A 19,926-nucleotide genomic window follows, 5' to 3' on the forward strand; every position below is an offset into this window, starting at 1 on the left:
CTCAGCGGCGGAACTAGATTTTCGGCGCCCCCCTGCCGACAAGTCAGGAGGTGCCCCCCTGTAAAAAAAAACGGAGCGGAGGGGAGCCGTGGTACGGCGGTGGGGAGGGGGGGTTGTGTTTCTGTGTGTGTGTTTGTATGTATGTGTAACGTGTTTGTGTGTGTGTGTGTGTGTGTGTGTGTGTGCGCGTGTGTGCGTTACCTCTGGCCGGCTGGCCGCATCCGTCTGCGCCGGGTCCCGGGCGGCTCTCCCGTTACTGCTGCTAATGAAAAAGTGACACTTGGAAAATGGCTGCCCCCATACTGCAGACGAAAAACTGTCTGCGGTATGGGGGCAGCCATTTTCCAAGTGTCACCTTTTTGTACTAGAACAGCGCTGCGGCTGCCGGGACTCGGGAGAGCTGGGACCCGGTGGTGCACGGTACAGCGGCAGAAGGCAACTATCATCCCGCAGCCCCCCCGGCGCCCACAAACCCTCAGCGCCTCCCCGCCACCGCGGGGGCTGCGGGACGATAGTTACGCCACTGCCTGGCCTAACCCAAAAACTGAAAGAATCAAAACGATTACGGTCTTTACAATTCTACATTTGTAGAGAATGTGTTAATAACGGAAATGTTTGAAATGTGACAGATCTAGATAGACGACTAACTGAGTAATGTAAGGTACCACAACAGTTTAACATACTTTAATAGTCCGATATCAAGAAGGTGGGATACTTTAAAGACGTTAGCTTCAAGGGGAAATGAGCTTCCAGTTACAGACATTACTTGCAGCCAATGGCGGTTCCGGATTTCCTAAACAAATAAAGATAAATTCTTATTTAATTAATTGCTGAAGAACAATAATGCTGCAGTATAGGAAAATGTTCTGGGTAGTACATTATTATCCCAATACACCATCCACAATAATAAAATCTGCTAAGACCATAAGAACTACCTCCCGATAAACTCAATACATAAACAGATGCCCAGGCTTGAATGTGTCTTGGCACCTAGGCCCAGTTGTATTTCTAGGGATCAGATTTCAGATTGTGCTCTTGAATTACACATTATACATTTGTTAACATTGTTTGGCACAGGAATATGGTGCATTTGTACAGTACATTACTCTAGTAGATTACCATGTATGTACAATTATAAAAGGTGCCATTCAATCTCTCGAATGGTTTTCCAAACCTCAGTATTGGCTAGCCACACCAGCATGGGCCCTTCCATTGTATTCTTCCAGTGGGCTCTCAGTGCCCTAGTCTGACACTCTGAAGGAATGTCTTCTCCTTTGGCTTTGTGTTGACACAACATTATCAGAAGCGGCACCATATTCTCAATGAGGCATTGCTTCAACAGCGCTGCCCATAGAGAGGACATATAATCATACAAACCGCGCTAATTTAGAAAATATGGGGTACAAGATAACCTAAAGTCAGTTAATTACTGTATTTTCCAGTGAAAATCAGCGTATAATTAGATCATAACCATCATATATAGAAAATTAGAAACCCAGACACTCATGTGAAATCCTCCTAATAATAATATTTCATTTTTAAACTCAGGGTCCAGGTTTATATAATAATAATAATAATAATAATAATAATAATATTAATAATAATAATAATGAGGATTTTGATGATGATGATAATATTATCTTAACATGGATTCATTTAAATACTAAATAAGTATTATGAAAAGGAAAACGGCATTTTAATGTATATTCATGATCTGTCTACAAGAGCACCATAGGAGGATGTGTAATGACATATTGTGTCATACCTCAGACTTTAGTTCATGTAGAAGAGGAAAGATGTCTTCATAAAATTTGATCTCTTGAGCCATTTCATTATATGCATCCCAGTCCTTTAATTTATCATTCCAAATCTGGCACTCAGACCAATACTGTTCTATCTTCAGAGAGAGATAAGTCATAAACAGTGCAGGAGAGGGGAAGACATATGTACGTAATACAGCTAGGGAGAGGGAGAGTAAGCAGGTAGGGTAACAAAGATGTACACATACAGTAGGTGCTTCTAGTCAGGAGGAGGCCTGTGTGCATATTCCGTCTGAGCCCCTTCCTCTGTAGCCAGCGATATATATACTCTGGCCACTAGGGAAGCTGGGAATAGAGACAACGCTTGAACCCAGACAGGTTTCTAGTACGGAGGTTTTGCGATGTAGTCATAGACCATTATTTCATGTTCAGTTGCAGCAGTAAACTTCCAGCATATAGACAAAGCTATACTACTGTAGCCATTTTTAGTATTAGTCAGGGTGTACATTTTCAAACATCAGCGTAGCATTCAAACTTTTTTATATAAACTGTTAAAGAGAGATAGGGGGTGTTACAATCATAGTTCCACTCCCCACCCCTTCCCCTGCATTCATCAGCAGGCTCCTGTTTCAGACATAATGACCCATGTCTATGTTATGTACATCGGGACGCTGGCATCGGTATTCTGATCACTGAAATCCCCACTGCTGGTTATTCATACGTAGACCTCTTTAATGTCACTTTATGGAATTGTACATAAAGGGTAAAAGGCAGTAATAACATTACAAAATATAAGCCTACCTCCTGATTACTTATGGTAAGGTCTACATCTGCCCATAATGTGTTCCGGAACTTCTGGTCAAAATCAATAAACTTCTGGAACAGGATGTAAAGTGTTCCCAGTAGCTGCAGATCCTAAAAACATATGTAAACTCTTTTAGATATATACATGATATATCGAAAATATATTTGTAAAGGCGTAATTTAAAATGTAATTAAAAAGTGTTAAATTATTACTTATTTGATTTACTGCATCTACAGTATAGACAAAATATGTATTTATAATTAGTTAATTATACAAACAACATAAAATGCATCTAATTAAAAAACTTTGCTATGTCTAAATCAGGGCTGGGCAATTGCGGCCCTCCAGATGTTGAGGAACTACACATCCCAGCATGCCTTGCATCAGTTTCAGCATGGCCACATAGCAAAACTAATGCACAGCATCCTGGGATGTGTAGTTCCTAAACATCTGGAGGGCCGCAATTGCCCAGCCCTGGTCTAAATGAATATAATTATACAGTGTGGTTCATACAGTATTTTACTATTTATTTACATTTACTGTACCTTTCTCGTCCTATCCAATTCCTTAAATGTCTTTGGGACGATGTTGAAAAGTTTCTGCACAGAGTTTAGCGTTTTCCTCTTAGCATTAAATATCTGGTATCTGAAAAAAAAATGAGTCTATGTGGCTACATATTGCTAAAGATAAATGCATACATACAAGAAGACCAAAGCAGAGATGTAAAGAGAAAATACGTTGAGTCCACAGAGAGAAACCTGAATTTGACATACAGTAGTAACTCCAACCAGCCTGGTTCCTATCACTAATTGTCAAATATTTACTCTTCTTGACTATGTTCTATTAAGATTTACATATGACTAATAAATTCTATAGCATAGCAATGACCAGTCTTTTAATATATATATATATATATATATATATATATATATATATATATATATATATATATATATATATATATATATATATATATATATATATATATAGCAACAAGATCTGGGTTTTTAAGCCAGAGAGAGTACTCACCACCACAGCAGGTAAAAATACTATTTATTCATAGAAGATCACATCACATAGTCGACGTTTCAACCCCGGAGGGCCTTTGTCAAGACAGGTACAGAGCTTTCCAATGTGTCACCACCGCCAGCCAGGCACTGGCACTGCCCTCTGGCTTAAAAACCCGGATCTTGTTGCTGTATTTGGAAATTGACTTCCTTAGGGGAGCACCCCATATTTGTACATTACCTGGATAAGTGTGCGGATCTCTGGACAAATATATATATATATATATGCAATCATATCAGAAACTTACTTCTCATTGAAATCATGTAGTCGAGCTACAGCTTCCTCTGGCTTCACACCAGGAGCTGCTGGACCTTGGGTATCAAATCGATTTCGAAACTGGATCACCTCTACCACAAAACTCTGCGAGAAATTATTAATATATGTACATCAGTTGTAATATTCCACATTTATTGACATTTATTATATCTGTAGAACTTTTTATAGCTAATTATAATTAAAATTATAAACATAGTATACAATTATTTTGAACATTTTCATTAATAGTCCATAATAGATTCTGTTTTCCAAATCAGGAATATACAGTAAAAACTCAGATATAAATCATAACTTGACAGTCTGCCACACTAAAATTTTAATTTCATTATGAAAAAATGGTTCAGTAGTATATCACATACAAACATGCATATATACATACTCTCAACATATTTGTGGAATTGAGACAACATAAATATTAGAGGAAGTGTGGTTGGCATGTATTGGAAAGTGGCCATCTCCTTGGGGGCACTCCCAGCTCGTTAAGCCTCAAGACCTCTTCCCTTCTCCAACAACACAACATCAATGCCATACAAAAGAGTGTCAGGGGCATGTGACTCCCATTCACTGATGCTTTGCTATAAAGACCCGCAATGGTCAAGACATACATTCCAAATTTCTGTTGCAAATCGGGACAATTTAGAGGCATGTATATTGGGAATCTCTATGAAGCATCTGGGAATGTATCTGAAGTACGTCAAGACATATATGGTCAAGATACCTACAGTGCAAACTATACAAAAAAATAACACCACCTCTCCCTTTCATTCACTTGACTGTAACCTCATTTTGAAGGTTTGCACTGGAATAAGGTGTAAAAATGGGTAACCTGTTTGGAAGAATACATTATTCTAATAAGGAATAAAAGTTATTTGCAAGTTTAGAAATTTAGAGGTGAAATGCCAAACTTAAAAAAGATTTGTTTCACATAACTGGAATTTTTACTTAAGCCGGGTACACACTAGATGATAACATCAACAATTTCCTTTGATTTCTCAAGCGAACGATATACAGTAGTGCATACACACTTAGGCCCTTATTCAGATCTGAGCTCAGTACAAATTTGTTTGGAAAATGGGCAAAACCATGTGCACTGCAGGTGGGGCAGATGTAATCTGTGCAAAGAGAGCTAAATTGCAGTGTAAAATAATGCAGCCAGTATTTACCCTGCACAGAAACAAAATAACTCACACAAATCTAACTCTCTCTATACAGGTTACATCTGCCCCGCCTGCAGTGCACATGGTTTTGCCCATTTTACAAATTTGTACTGAGCTCAGATCTGAATAAGACCCTTAATGATATTGTTAATTATATCGTTCAGTGATGTAATCCTATCCCCATTCCGCACATGCAGTCACTGACGATATATTCATATTGAGCTACAAGTGCAGACATCGGAGGACATTGTGAACGTTCTGCGGAAGGTGCTGCAAAACATTCCTGACACTTTCAGTCCGCGTACACAGGGTTAATGCAGATTTTTTAGCTTCACATTCATCCTGTTCCACCAAATCCCATAGGCAGTCTTTAGGTGAAAGATTGAAATGAAGGGGGGATACTCATGCCAATCACACAACAATAGTTATGCATGCATAGGCTTGCCATATTACCTTAATCCAGGACACCTATGATTTACACATGTTCTGTTGTCTAAATTCAAGCCTGCATTTCATCTGGTTTTAATCAGCCACAGAACCTGTGTAAATCATAAATATCTTGTATTAAACTGACACTATGACAAGCCTACCATATGCGTTGCAATATATATAAGATGCAAGTGTTGTAGTCAAATAATCACTTTTGGGAAGAGTCCTAAGATGATTTCTGTGAATTTCTGAAATTACAATTTTTTTTTTTTAATATGGCTTAGCATAATATTTAATAGGTATAGTATGACTCTTACTTTAACTTGTTTGTCAAGTTCCTGCTTAAAGATGTCCTGTTTCTCTTTCAGCAAGTTCTCTTTAACCTGTAATAATAGTGTAGTAAATTATTCATATTTTACATTAGTATGTTACATAAATAATTTATATAGCTGAGAAACAATTTGATTTCCAACAGTAAACCAGTATCACATAATAAATATAACATATCAATATATTCTGGAAAAAATGTTAAAGCTGCAATTCCTTCTATGTAAAGCATTTTACTAATGTGCCAGCCAGTCTAGAAAAAAGCTTCAGTGTATTCTCTATGTACTGTAGTAGTTTTTTCCCAGTCTCCAGAATACAGATCTTTAAAATCTATTTAGTTCACCTCTTTGAATAGCAGTAAAAGAGTTTGAGAGAAGAAGGGCCTAGTTCAGATATGGCTAACCTTGACACTCCAGCTGTTGTAGAACTACACATCCCAGCATGCTTTGCTACAGTTTTGCTATTTGGCCATGCTAAAACTGATGCAGGGCATGCTGGGATGTGTAGTTCAACAACAGCTGGAGTGTCAAGGTTAGCCATCACTGGCCTAGTTTATTTTCCCCTATTTTTATTTATAGCCAGAAGAGTAACTGATTATCTCCAGAACATGGCTCTCCAGCTAAGGAGAAGGGTGCTTTAGTAGATTTATTTCCAAATGAGGTCACGCAGCTTTGGTGTGTGGGCTGGTGTTGGTATGGAAGCTGGGCCTACCAACTGCACTGGAATAAGCTTACTGCATAAATTATAAGGCATACTATTTTGCCAGCTATTTTAAACTTGCTACATTCTTGAAATAGTTTCTGATACTTTACTTTAATAAAACAATAGTTTCTCCACTTTTGTGTAACTCCTGCTGTTTTGCAAAAGTTTTTGTCCCTTAAAACAAAGTAGACAAACATTAAGTTGTTTCTGATGGAAAACAAATATTATATATATATATCACATGACACTAGTCAGATGATAAGCATGCAAATTGTCGAAGAAGCAATTAACAAAAAAATAAGCATAAAATATTTTGCTTACTACATTAGTAAGATCCATTAACTCAGTCCATTTAGATCTTAAGTTTGTAACATCAATTACTTCTTCTCTTGGAATACGCAACTGATAGGACCTAAAATTTAGATATGAATATTACAATAGCATAAAATAATACACAAACACTTTAATAACTTGTCTTACATTTTTTGCCTTCTGATTGTTCATTAGTGATACTGTAGTTCTAGAAATTACAATAGTGACGCAATGGAAGTCCCATAAATCATAAGGCACTTTAAGATGGGCACTTGAATAAAGCAGAAAGTTGATTGCAATGCTTAACTCCTTTTTCCAGCCATTAAGCTATGTATTTAAATAGGGCTGAGACAGAAGAGCAGATGAACGTTGAATTGAGAAATAACAAAATTGTTTCCCCCAGTACACTGAATGATATCAGTAACCAGATTTAAAAACCACATGGAAGTATGGTTCAGAAATGTATATACAGGTTGAGTATCCCGTATCCGAGTATCCGTTATCCGAATTATTCCGAAAACCATACATTCCAGAAAGTGACTTTTTTTTTTTTTTTTTTTGCTAAAAACTCACTGGGGACATTTGTAACATCACTACTGGTGACATGATATGTAACTGGCACTATATATGTGCAAGAAAATGATTGCTTGGCATTCAAATTCAATACCTGAGATAGTACACAAATTCCTGTTTTGAAACCTTGTTTTTTGAACAAATAAAATATATTTGTGTGTATTTTATGTGGTAATAAAATATATTTGTGTGTATTTTATGTGTTTATACAGCATAAATGCAAGATACTTCAAAATACATAATTGAAATATTAAATATTCCGAAATACGGAATAATCCGTTATCCAAAATTCTCCTGGTCCCGAGCATTTTGGATACGGGATACTCAACCTGTATTTGCAAATACATGGGTAAGCCCCCAAGATTCTTCTTACTCAGTATTACCCCTCCCTTTCATGCACCTTAGTGATATTACTAAAATGATTGAGCATCTGCCAGTATGTATTTCTGAAGGCTGAATTAAGCATGAGGATAAATTAAGACTCTTATTTGTTTCCTGTCTAAGTGTGACAGTCTTTGTTGCTTTCAGGCTGGTCCAAGAGGTGAGTCTGGCAATGGACAAGGGTAGAATGGAGACTGAAGCATCTCAAGGCCACATTTTTCCACGTAGGTTAATTATTATTGAATAAAAATCGGTGACCTTTGAGTCAAGCTGTTACTGTGTCCGTGTCCTGATTGGTTATGGTCATTAGTTTAGAAAGGTACAGAAAAACAACCGTCATACAAAGCAGAATAATGAACTTTAGTACAGTAGTGGCTGAAGTATATACCCTGAAGAAAGGTCACCTTACAGGAAAGTATCTTAAGGTGGATTCCAATAAGTGTTCAAATTAATTTATATGAAAAAAGGAAGGACCACATTGAGATCCAACAACTGGAGTGATGGAAGAATAGGCAGGTGTGAGACAGTAACATTTGGAAGAAGAAAGACTGTAGAAAAAATTGCCACATTTAGAGAGTGTGCATCCATCTTTCTGTCATGGTTGCTTGAGAGAAAAAGGCAAAAGATGATATAAGCAGGAACTATTAAATGGGAAGAGATGATCTATACTCTACTAGTTACAATATTCTCTGTCTATGATATTTATGTATACAACATGTCCTATATAGAGTTGATGTCTATCAACTTACCTTAGCTGCTCATATGTTGTTTCTATAGGTAGATACACTTCATCAATTTTATTTTCCATGTTCTGCAGTTCTTCTAGAAGTGTTAAAATTGAGTTTAGCTGTTCCAGGCTTTCAACTTGCACTGTGAGTTGCTGGCACACTTTCTCTCTGTATTGCAAAGCACTTTCAAGATCTTCCTAAAACGTGATTTATGTATTATGGTCATTTATATAGAGCACACATATTCTTTTTTAAAATACACATCAGTACCTGCCAAACTGGAGCTGACAATCTATATTCCCTACCACATGTACACAGACATACACACTAGGGTTCATTTATTGTTTTGAATCAATACAAGGGTAGCATATACAAACTCTATGCTAATACTAAGAAATACTAGAAGTAGCTTGAAATGTGTATGGTACTTCATGGGCATTAGAAGCAAAGCTTGGCTTTGTAATAAAAAATTCCAGCAGTGGAAAAGGAAATCTCTCTTTGGCAGTGCTTCTGCACCTTCTCTGTCCTGTGCAAGCAATTATGCAAAGTGTTGGACTGGGGCATTAAAGGCCCCCTGGGATAATGCAGCAGTATGGGCTTGTTCTTAAGGGGTATCGCCAGCCCTTACAGAGGCTTGGCCAACTATTAGATATTGTAAAACATAGCCTTCAGAATAAATGAATACTACAATGCTTGGGCCCATACAAATATGTTCCTCTAGATTGAATAGGCAAGAGGGAGGATCTTGGTAGAGTTTATATAGAAACAAATGAACATTCACATTCCTTCTCTACCAGGTAATTGGATCCTCTGATACCCCTTTCACATCGCAGGACCCCTTTTTTTGCCGGATCGGCCCGGGTCGGGGTGCGGTGTGAAAGCACCAAACCTTATAACCCGGGTCCAGCAACCCGGCATTTCAACCCAGATTATAATGTGAATGCCCTGCACATAGGTATAACACAAGCACAGTCTAGAACCGGAACTTAGAGGTGGAGTTGGGGCCCACAGGCAGTGGGGCCCATCGGGTTTTCCCCTGTGCCAGTATGGGCCAGTCCGAGCCCGATTATGCAAAACTCAAGATATGCGTAGTGTTCAAAGTTGATTTTTGCATTTTAATGAAAGTACTGCATTTCATACATGATATTAGTGTCGGACAGTGGGAAAAATGCACACACCAGAGGGGGTGTGGCCAGCCACCAGAGAGGTTTGGCTATTACCACTAGACTTTCTGCATCGTTTGGGTCCCCTGATAAAACGTATATTAATAACAGCAATGCACTGTAGAAAATACACCATAGTCCTGTGCAGTAGAAGGTAACATGTATAATGTATGTCATCCTTGAACCTGAGCCCTAGAGGTGGCGGTGTGGCTCCGGCAGTGTGACCCACCAGGGCTTGCCTCTGTGTGTCAGTCCGACCCTGTATGACCTGCAATATATTTAGGTATTAAACCAGATGATGAACATTACTTACCTTAACACGCTCATGTATGATTGTTGCATGATAAGACTTCCAACTTCCTGCAAATCCTTTTAATGTTTCTTTTATCAGAGAGTAATCAAGACAAATACAGCCTATTTGTTGAATCTAATAAGCAAAGCACAAAATAGTATCAATGATCTATACAAGGTATCACAGATCAAAGCCAATTAAACAAAAAATAGGGACAATAAGGTCTACAGTTGTTTGACTATTAGGTATTAACACAATTATATAGCATATGGAAAGTGAAGTATGCGGTAGTAAGATAGTAGTGACAACATTGGGTACATGGAGTTGACATGCAATGCATAAGAGTGCTTGCATGCATGTACAATGTGTGTGTGTGCGTGTGTGTGTGTTGGGGGGGGGTGTCACAATTGGGGTGAGTAAAGCTGACATATTTTATTACCACAAAGAAGTATCCCTTTCTCACACGGCTGTCTTACGGCACAGTAGGCCCTGGACAAAGCAATGCTCTGGGGCCCCTGCACCCCTATTCACAAGAACCTATTATAATAAATCACAAAATACCACACATGCAGTCTTGCATGTCTCACCATATGCTTACATACAGTGAATGATTTCCAGCACTCTGATTAGTTGATAGCTGAAACTATCCACCAATCAGCATGTTGACCCACCTCTGCTTGAAGGCCCCTAGAATTGACAGCCCATAGGAAGCTTCCCTGAGTGCTTAAGATGCTTACTGCAATTATTCTGTGTACTGTACAGAAGCAAGTGATAACAGGCAGATTATTTTACATATGAGAGCCTCTCATATGTAAAATAGTCTGCCTGTTATCACTTGCTTCTGTACAGTACACAGAATAATTGCAGTAAGCATCTTAAGCACGCAGGGAAGCATCCCATGGGCTGTCAATTCTAGGGGCCTTCAAGCAGAGGTGGTCAACATGCTGATTGGTGGATAATTTCAGCTATCAACTAACCAGAGTGCTGGAAATCATTCACTGTAAGGGCTACATTCATCAAACAATATTTGTGGCTAAATCCCCGAAAACACACGTTTTCGGGGGGTTAGCCACAAATATTACGTATCCCCCGAATGTACCAAAGGGGGACCGCAGCAGGAATTTCCGGTCCCTGATGCGATCTCCCCTGTATCGCCGCCGGCCGCCTCCCCCATAGGTTTCTATGGGGGATGTGAAACTGCACGATGTATCAACATCGGGCAGCCCTGTTTCGCATTCCTGGGCTATTGCCATTCTGAGATGGTGATAGCCCATTGTAGCCTATGGGCTACAGGATTGCACTTCTTCTGGGGCAGTGCAGTCAGCGGGGTCGGCAGGGGGGTCAGCGATAACCGCGCATGAGCAGACCCACCCCAGCTTCCTGTCCCTGCGCTTGTGGGATGATACATCCCAGCACTAACAACGCATTTTACAATGCGATCGTGAGTGGTAATATTCTGCCCAGATCGCATCGTAAATGCAATAATTGATAACTGGGCCCCTAAGAGGAAATAGATGTTGTGAATGTAAACCTATATATGGTTTATTTTTAGATTAAGGAGATGTATTTTATTACAAAGCATCAGTACAATTGTGCAACATGATTTTAGTTTCCAGTAACAGTCTCTGTGCTATATTGTGTCTAATGGTCTACGCCGTTTCGGGCATCCACCCTTCGTCTGGACCAACACAACAGGTTGTGTTAGTCCTGATGAAGGACGGGTGCCCGAAACGGCGTAGACCGTTAGACACAAGTGAACTCACGTTTTGCTACAAGACCCGGAGTGACGCCTATTATTTGCTGGTATCTATTGGTGGAGGTTTTCACTAAGGAGGACGCCCGGGCAAGCTCTACATAGAGTGCGAGGAGTGCCGGACATACAGCTGATTATATATATATTCTGCTATAAAATGAGTTACAAAATGATGGAGAAAAATATGATGGTTATTAAAATTTCTCACCTCAGGCTGTTGTTTGATTTGTTCTTCAATGTTGAGAAATCGTTGTACTTCCTTATGAATAACACTGAGGCCTGGGTTGCCCTGCAAAAGCTCTTGACTCTGTGCATACATGTTGTCAGTCCACAAGAAGTCATAGCAACTTAGACCGAAAACATGCTTCTTCACCACAGGCTGCAAGTCTACAACAAAAGCCAAAACATTACTCTACATACACACTTTTCAAGCAAAGAACTAAAATACCATCTACATTACATTACATACAAAAATGGATTATGTCATGTTAACTACTGAAGACAGTCTGTCTGGGAGGTAGCTCTTTGTGCAGCACAATAAATTAGATCATCAGTTTATGTATTATTATCATTATTCCTAATGTGCAAGGAGTACATCCAAAGCCTGCATCATGGCATTGTGTGCCAGAATAGGAAAATAAAAAAGTTTAGTTACTTCTACCACAATTGTAATCTAGAATAAATAAGACAACAAATGTCTCATGCAACATTGTATTTTCTATGAACATATCTCATAACTGCCCTGCTCAGAGCAGCCGATGATCATGGTGATCAGCTGGTGCACATGCCATCTATCAGTGCAGAGGGGAGAAGGGAGATGCCCATATGTTCGGGAAGTGCTGGGTACTCCCTCCAAAATTATGAAAATGTAGGGTTGCGGGGCAAGGCCATGACCCTCCACCAGAGGCCACGCTAATTCGTACATGGCTCTGCCCCCTTTTCATGCCAGCCATGCCTCCACGGCGGCAGATCCAGACTAGAATAACTCCAAAATTGCAAGGTATGCATGGATGTGGCTACATAAATGGTTATTTGCTGCACAGAGTCTTTTGTAAGGATAAATGGCCCGATTCAGTGGTGGGTTCAAAGCTAATGTTTGTGCAGTCGGACAGTGCTTTTCCTACTGCATATGCAACAGTATCAAACTGCGCATGTGTAGTGATGAACCACTTACTGAATTAGGCTCTGCCCACTCACAATTACCAGGGCTGTAGAGACTGGGGAGGCGGGCACTGCCTAGAAAGCGGTGATGACATCAGGTTACATTCTGTTCTATATAAATCCATATACATTTTTAATGTATACTGGAAACCCCCTGCATAGAGTGTTTGACAGATAGTTACCATTTCTGGTAAGTAATTGGGGGGTGCCAACATGATACAGTCATTTTGGGGGGTTTCACACCCAATGATGGTGCAGTCCTCGACTTGTCATCTTAACCCTTTTAATGACAAGTGAATTTGTCAAAATTGGTTTGAAAATTGGCAAGCAAACATTTTTATTCATCATAATGACCTGTAATGTTTACCTTATATAGGATGTATAATCTTTTTTTTTGCACAACCTTACATAACAAGTGTTAGCAACGCTGGCATTTTTAGCCAATATATTGCACATCTCTTACAGAGATGTTGAAACTCATATTTTGCGCATCTCTCATAGAGGCCTTTTTAGCATATATTTGCACATATCTCTTATACAAAAGATCAAATATACACTCTAGATCAGAGCATTTACCTCGCACAGAATTCACAATTTTTGTTGCAATGTGCTGCAGCAGCTCATCGGCAGCCGTGCACATATGGAAAGATTGGCCTTTCTTCTCTCCTGACCACCAGCTTGAACAATGGCTTATGCTTATTACTGAAAGAACAGCCTGTGCCAAAGCATCTTCCGCTACTTCTATAGAGGGATCTATCAGAATGTGTGGTATCTGGAACGTGATGGACAGCTTAAACCTGTAGGAGAAAAGCAAGACATGATTAATCATTCTTCATACCATTGATAAACTGTCCACAGAAATTGAGTGCAATCCCTAGAAAGACAAGGTTTACTATACTATAAGATCTTTCATGGAGCACCCATTAATGTTGTCTTCAAAAAGGACCACCAGCGTATGTTTTTCCTTAGGAAACTACGCTTGGCTGGTATGAGTAGGAGAACTTTGGTGAACTTCTACTCATGTGTGATCGAGAGTGTCCTTACTTATGGTATTGTGGCATGGTTTGGCCCATGTTCAGCAGCTGACCGTAAGTCCCTTCAGAGGGTCGTGTCAACTGCAGGTAGGGCAATTGGAGTTGTCCTACCGAGTTTACAGGACATGTTTAAGAAGCGGCTTCTCTCTAAGACTAACAGTATTTTGCGGGATCCCACTCACCCTAATAGTGATTTCTTCTCCCTACTTCCTTCGAATAGACGTTACCGTTTGGTTTTATGTAAAACCAAACGCTATAGGGAGAGTTTTTTTCCAGTGGCAGTTAATACTTTAAATATTTTAAATGCACAGTATTAATGGTGAGCAATGTATGAATTTTTTGCAGTCATGTGTTATCTTTTTTTAATGTCTCTGCTAATGTATCTGTATTGTTCACAAATTATTTTCGTTTAATGTTCATTGTATGTGGGCATTTTATGATAATAAAGATTCTATATATAAATATATATATATATATATATATATATATACATATACACTTTTCAAATGAATATGATTGGTCAGTACATTTACTGCCTGTTCACTTCCATACGTCTCTTATACAGTAGTTTACAAATAGGAGAAATGCCATTGTTCTAGTTCACTTGAACTACTAAAATCTGCTACTCTCTGGATGTACCACATCTCCCTCTCCATTCTAGCTATTATCAATGCTGCAGCTATTCAACTCTTCCAATTCTGTTGCTTTTGAGTTAACTTCGCCTCTCCTTCAAATACTTCCCCGGCCCCCCTTCCCTTAAAGAATCTAATTTAATTGAAATTCTCTCCATAAAGCACTTCATCGCTCTTCTCCTTCCTACATTTCTGGCCTCATCTTGATCTACACACTTTGGGGGGGATGCTCTAACATCCGCTCCCCAGCTCCGCCGCACATCGCCGCACTTCGCATTCATAATTATCGCATATGCAGTAACATATGCGATAATTATGGCAAAGGACAGCTCTTGCGTTAAGAGCTGTCCTTTGCGATAGAGTCAGTGGGTCCCATGGGGACCTGGGGGCTCTCCGCTCCCTCCCTTTCCCGGCGCTGCTGCTGCTGCGCCGGGCTCTCCTCCTCCCTGCACCCGGAAGAGGATCAGTGCAGGGAGGAAGAGGTCACAGGTCCGGGCACCACAGCTCTGTGTTGCCCGAACACAGGTGAGAGGGGGGGCGATGCGGGGCGGTGGTGGGTCGGTGCGGGGCGATGGAGGGTTACGGTAGAAGCCCATAGGCTTCTATGGGGCATCGGCAGATTTTTGGCTTACAGCATCCCAAAATGCAGTAAAACCCCGATAATGGGGTTTTTACCACATTTTTAGCTTAGAGAATCTCCCCCCCGAATCTGCTGTTGGCCTGTCTTCTTGCCTCTGCGCTGATTATAACCTCCAACTCTAGCATCTGAGATTTCTCTCATGCACGCTCATCAACTTGTGCTCTCAGTTATGATCATTGTAATGAACCTTCTGTTGGTCTATCCCAGAATACTGGGTTATAGATTGAGACTGTTTGATTGCATCCACAAACAGGGTCAGGACAGGGTGATTTTTGCACCTTTTGCAAGCTCCACCCCAGAAAACATGACATCATGATGAAAAAGAACCAGGAAGTGCTCAGGGCACCTGTCTCGTACATGTTGCAAGTGTGGGTTGGGGTGTGCTTTGTAGCACCACAAGCTGCAGGATGGCCTTGGGCAATGGCACAACTCCCACATACCTTGCTAAAACTCAAAAAAAAGTCCTCTCATTTCATAGTTTAATATTTTTTTCTTATATGTTTTGTAATTTTATATTTAAGTGGTTGTTTTCATTATATATTTTTTTTAATAACACAAACTTTTTCTTCATATACAGGATAATAATAGGAGTTGTGAAATCAACCAAAAGCTCCCTATTTGTATCCTTACCGTAAACTCTCTGTCTGGAGTTTTGAACTCAAAAGCAGATCTTTCAGAGTGCATGCATTAATGGGAGGTTTGTTCATCTCTGATCCGGGGCCCGATGTTTCATTAAATAGTTGGAAAAGACCACTTTCCATATCACATCCTGCTAACTGAGCTAGGATGAGTAAGGAACGCAGGATACAGGTGTAAACAGCCTGGTAGATGCGATTGCTAAGTAACTCTGTAAAAAAAAATATTAGATTATATTTTATACAATGATCTGAAAATAATGTTGTATACTTTATATCAGTGACTTTCAACCTTTTTACCTTGCGGCACACTAAATAAGATTTTAAAATTGCAAGGCACAGCATGAGATCCCCACAGGGCAAAACAAATTGGCCCCCATATGAAAAAATAATCACACTGGTCCCCACAGGTAACAAACATAAAATACATTGGCCTTTTACATGGAAAGAAGAGACTAGTAAATAACAGTTGAACTGATGGTAACTGAAAACTGGCATCTCTAGATCTGGGGGCACACCTGAGAACAGCTCAAGGCACACTAGTGTGCCACAGCACAGTGGTTGAAAAACACTGCTTTATATGGTCGTAAAACAAAAAAGTGTTGCTGTCTTAAAAAGCCAAGAATGGGAAAGCCACAACCTAAGTTTGAAGATAAGCAACAACAACACAAGTTGCTACAGAAATATAATAACACTGAAACAAACAAAACCAAAAGTACAAACAATTAGTACAGACTGTTACTGTATTGGCTCTGCCAGTATATTGTGGGAATCATATTGTTAGTTCTCTGAGCAATGCCTAGCAAAGTAAACATTACTCATGTGTTTTAATCTCTCCCACAAATGAAACTAAACAAAGCTGCGTAACGGGAAATCTTTGTCAACTAAAATACCTTTTTTTTTTAAACTACAAAGTAACATTTTGGTTCTTTTGTAGTAATACTGTATTTCTAATTCCAGTTTACATTAGAAACATATCCAGTGGTCATACTGTGGCTCAGTCTGAGTTGGTAGAGCTGTGCTGTCTGTGGCATAACCACAAACTTGGCACCTCCAGACAGAAAAGATCAGCATCCTTCTTTTATGTGTAACTGCTCATCAGTCCCACCGCTGGAGGTCTGCCACAGGGGTTCTGCTCACTGTTAAGGGACTCCCCCACCCTCTGGCTGACAGTGGCAGTAAGTTTGTTGCTCCTGCTCCCATTACAAAGTCTGTTTTTTTAGGTTGGAAACAGCAAATAGTGAAAATTCATCATATTGGATTTCAATGATTGCTGACTCCAGTGCTGGAGGAATGGGAAATTTTAATAATCCAGATGTAGGGGCCCATAACTTAAAAGTAAACATTCTGTCTAAAGGGCTACATAAATTTGATAGGAGGATTGGATCGGGGGATTTTGGCACTGAGGTATGAGGCACGTGACACTATTGTTCCCAACAGATTACTATATACCATGTTGCCTACTATCTGCTGTTGTCTGTTCTATCCTATATATACTAAAACCTGCTGGGGAATTGGAAAGCCTGTGAATCTCTTTCTTGCTATTTTATATCATCTTAGGGTACAAATTACCCAAAGGTTACATAATTATACAAGTAGTATGAGCTGTATTTTATTTTTTATTACAATAATAACATAGGCCCTTATTCTGATTGGTGCGGCCGGATCCAAATATGCGGCCAGCACCGTGCGTTCTAAACCCTGCCTTCCATACGGATCGCCAACTCCGTCCGTACGCGGTAAGAAGCTGTCCGAACGGACCGCACGTGTATTTCTCATGAATACACCTACTCCATCTCAGGGAACCTCCCCCATCATTCGATGGTCGCAGAACATCGAATGCAAGGCCGAGTGGTCCACCAGCTCCCGCAACCTCAGACCACACGGGCATTTCTCCGTGCAAAAGCAGGGATCTGGGCGGGCAGCTGACATCCGGCAATGTCATATGTCCGCCCCCTACACGTGCATCACGGCCGCATTACCATACGTACGCCCAGCGTTTTCATGGGAACGCCCATGAAACGCGGGGTGTAAACATATGGTAATGAGCCCAAATAGCCCTTCACGCCCCTCTCCACCCCCTGTTCGTAGTGTACACATTTCATGCGGAATGTGGCCGTGCGTCCGGCTCGCACATGCGCAGAGACGCCTCTGCACATGCGCAGACACAAAACATCGGCGGCACGAACGCACGCGGATATTACCGCACCAACCAGAATAAGGGCCATAGTTATTTATTAAAACTATTTTATGGCGACAGATCAAGTATGACTTGTACTGTAATTTTAATACTGTTTAATACAGTATATACTCCCTAAATATACAGGATTACAAAACAAACTGCATCACATTTAAAAAGAAATATCAAGTGAGGATTACTTTGACATAAAATTAAATGGATAATAATATATACAATCATCCTTCACAGAATATTGTGACAAATCTTATCAGTCAATATGAGGTGTTCAGTGATAATCTTTAATATGAACTGAGCAATCCGTGTCTGAGCAACTCACCCAGGACCTGACTGACAATTTCTTCAGGGTAATCCATGCTGGAGTTATCTGAGGATAGGAAAACTGACTGTGGTTTATGTAATGTTTTTTTCAGCCAGGAATTGGAAGCAATATTCCTCACAGGGACAGATGTTCTGCTTTTTTCTGGGATGGATTCCTGAAACAAAATAAGCAGTGAGGAATTTTGTCATCAAAATAGAGCTGTTGTAACTTAAAATACAGTATGTACACACACACACACACACACACACACACACACACACATATAAACCTACAACATAAATGACTTTATCTGAACCACTTTGATAAGGAACTATGATATAATATTGTTTCTGTTCCCATGTACCTCTCACAAGAAATGACAGGGCAAAACATACAGCTGTAGCGCCGCTCATTCAGTGCTGGGGCTCGCCAGACCACTCCACTGGCAAGCCGGCGCTACATCTGACTGAGATGCGCATCCCAGTTTCCTTTCAGTGGGGGACAGGAACCCTGCCCGTCTCTGCTTCAGGGTGACGGGCAGGCTTGGGGGGGCCCGAAAGGTGAGGGACTGCGTTGGGGACCGGCGGCAAGGCAGAGGGTACCCGGGGGAGCTCTGTTGTAAGGGGACGCATGCGCGTCTCCTTCTGGCAGCTGGCGGGGCTGGCGGCTGATGAATCTACCACCAGCCCCTGCAAGGAAGAGGGATGCTCCATCTGTGGTAAAATATGTTTCAGACAAAGAATATTTCTAACCACATGAGATCAGCCTATGAGGAGCTGCTCCCCCTGCCTGCCAGTGGCTGCATCTCAACGTCACAGAGACTGCAGCCACAGGGAGGGAGCCAGACGCTGCCACTCAGCTATATCCTGGACTTTAAAAGACGGAGAAAAAACGCTAGAAACCACAGAACGACAGCGGCCAGGGGAGTTTCTAGGTAATTGGTATTTGGCAACCCCTGCTGTCAACGAACAACCATCCCTTTTTTATAAGCACTAAACTGCTACAAGCAGATATATTTCTTTGAATGTACTAGACCAAATTCGTATAATACAGGTAGCTGTGCCGGTTTATACGTTATCCCGGATTGTCATGGTATTATCTGCATCCACAGGAATCCCAGTGCAACACGTCTGCAGGGCATCTCAGCCCGCGCAGCCCAACCCCCCTCACAGTGGGTGAGAGCCCAACCTCTCCCTCACAATCTCAGCCCCCTTCCGCTGCCTTTCTAAACTCACCTGCTAACCTTCTAAGCCTGCCCAGAGCTCCTTCTAAGTATAACACCCACCTGAATCCTAACTTCTACACTGATTTTCCAGCACCTGATGGTCCATCGCCCTCTTTTTTTTAAAAAAAATTTAAGATTAAATTTTTATTGAATTTTTACAAGGATATGGGGGAAGGGTACAGAAGGGAAAAAAAGGGGGGTACACACAAAAAAAAAAGGTTACAAGGTACAATTACATGTCTGGTATAATCATGATGTAACATATAGCCCATGAGGGTATAGAGTGGTACTCGGAAACAGCGAAACAGGAAGATATGGGTGAATACAGTGCAGCTTATGTCATTGCTAAATGTGTCTCGTAGCAGTCATTCTCTA

The 19,926-nt window shown here is 40.5% G+C and overlaps 1 protein-coding gene across 3 annotated transcripts in view; it reads right to left on the reverse strand.

Annotated features, from left to right (window-relative positions):
- Positions 1–19,926, reverse strand: part of LOC146064079 (uncharacterized) — a 251,126-nt gene that overhangs the window by 178,271 nt on the left and 52,929 nt on the right. For all 3 annotated transcript variants that reach the window (XR_014471743.1, XM_083177154.1, XM_083177153.1), the window contains exons 22-34: positions 18,345–18,501; positions 15,824–16,040; positions 13,464–13,684; positions 11,935–12,113; positions 9,995–10,108; positions 8,540–8,715; positions 6,846–6,936; positions 5,813–5,878; positions 3,881–3,993; positions 3,111–3,210; positions 2,562–2,675; positions 1,766–1,897; positions 684–793 (exon numbers count right to left, since the gene is read on the reverse strand). Coding sequence is in view for 2 of the 3 variants with exons in the window: in XM_083177154.1 (XP_083033280.1) it covers positions 684–793; positions 1,766–1,897; positions 2,562–2,675; positions 3,111–3,210; positions 3,881–3,993; positions 5,813–5,878; positions 6,846–6,936; positions 8,540–8,715; positions 9,995–10,108; positions 11,935–12,113; positions 13,464–13,684; positions 15,824–16,040; positions 18,345–18,501 (1,790 nt within the window). In the remaining variant the exon portion in view is untranslated. The remainder of the gene's footprint in view (positions 1–683; positions 794–1,765; positions 1,898–2,561; positions 2,676–3,110; positions 3,211–3,880; positions 3,994–5,812; positions 5,879–6,845; positions 6,937–8,539; positions 8,716–9,994; positions 10,109–11,934; positions 12,114–13,463; positions 13,685–15,823; positions 16,041–18,344; positions 18,502–19,926) is intronic.

The sequence above is a fragment of the Crinia signifera genome, chromosome 3 (genome assembly GCF_055691185.1).
Source record: "Crinia signifera chromosome 3, ASM5569118v1, whole genome shotgun sequence".
NCBI classification, from domain to species: domain Eukaryota; kingdom Metazoa; phylum Chordata; class Amphibia; order Anura; family Myobatrachidae; genus Crinia; species Crinia signifera.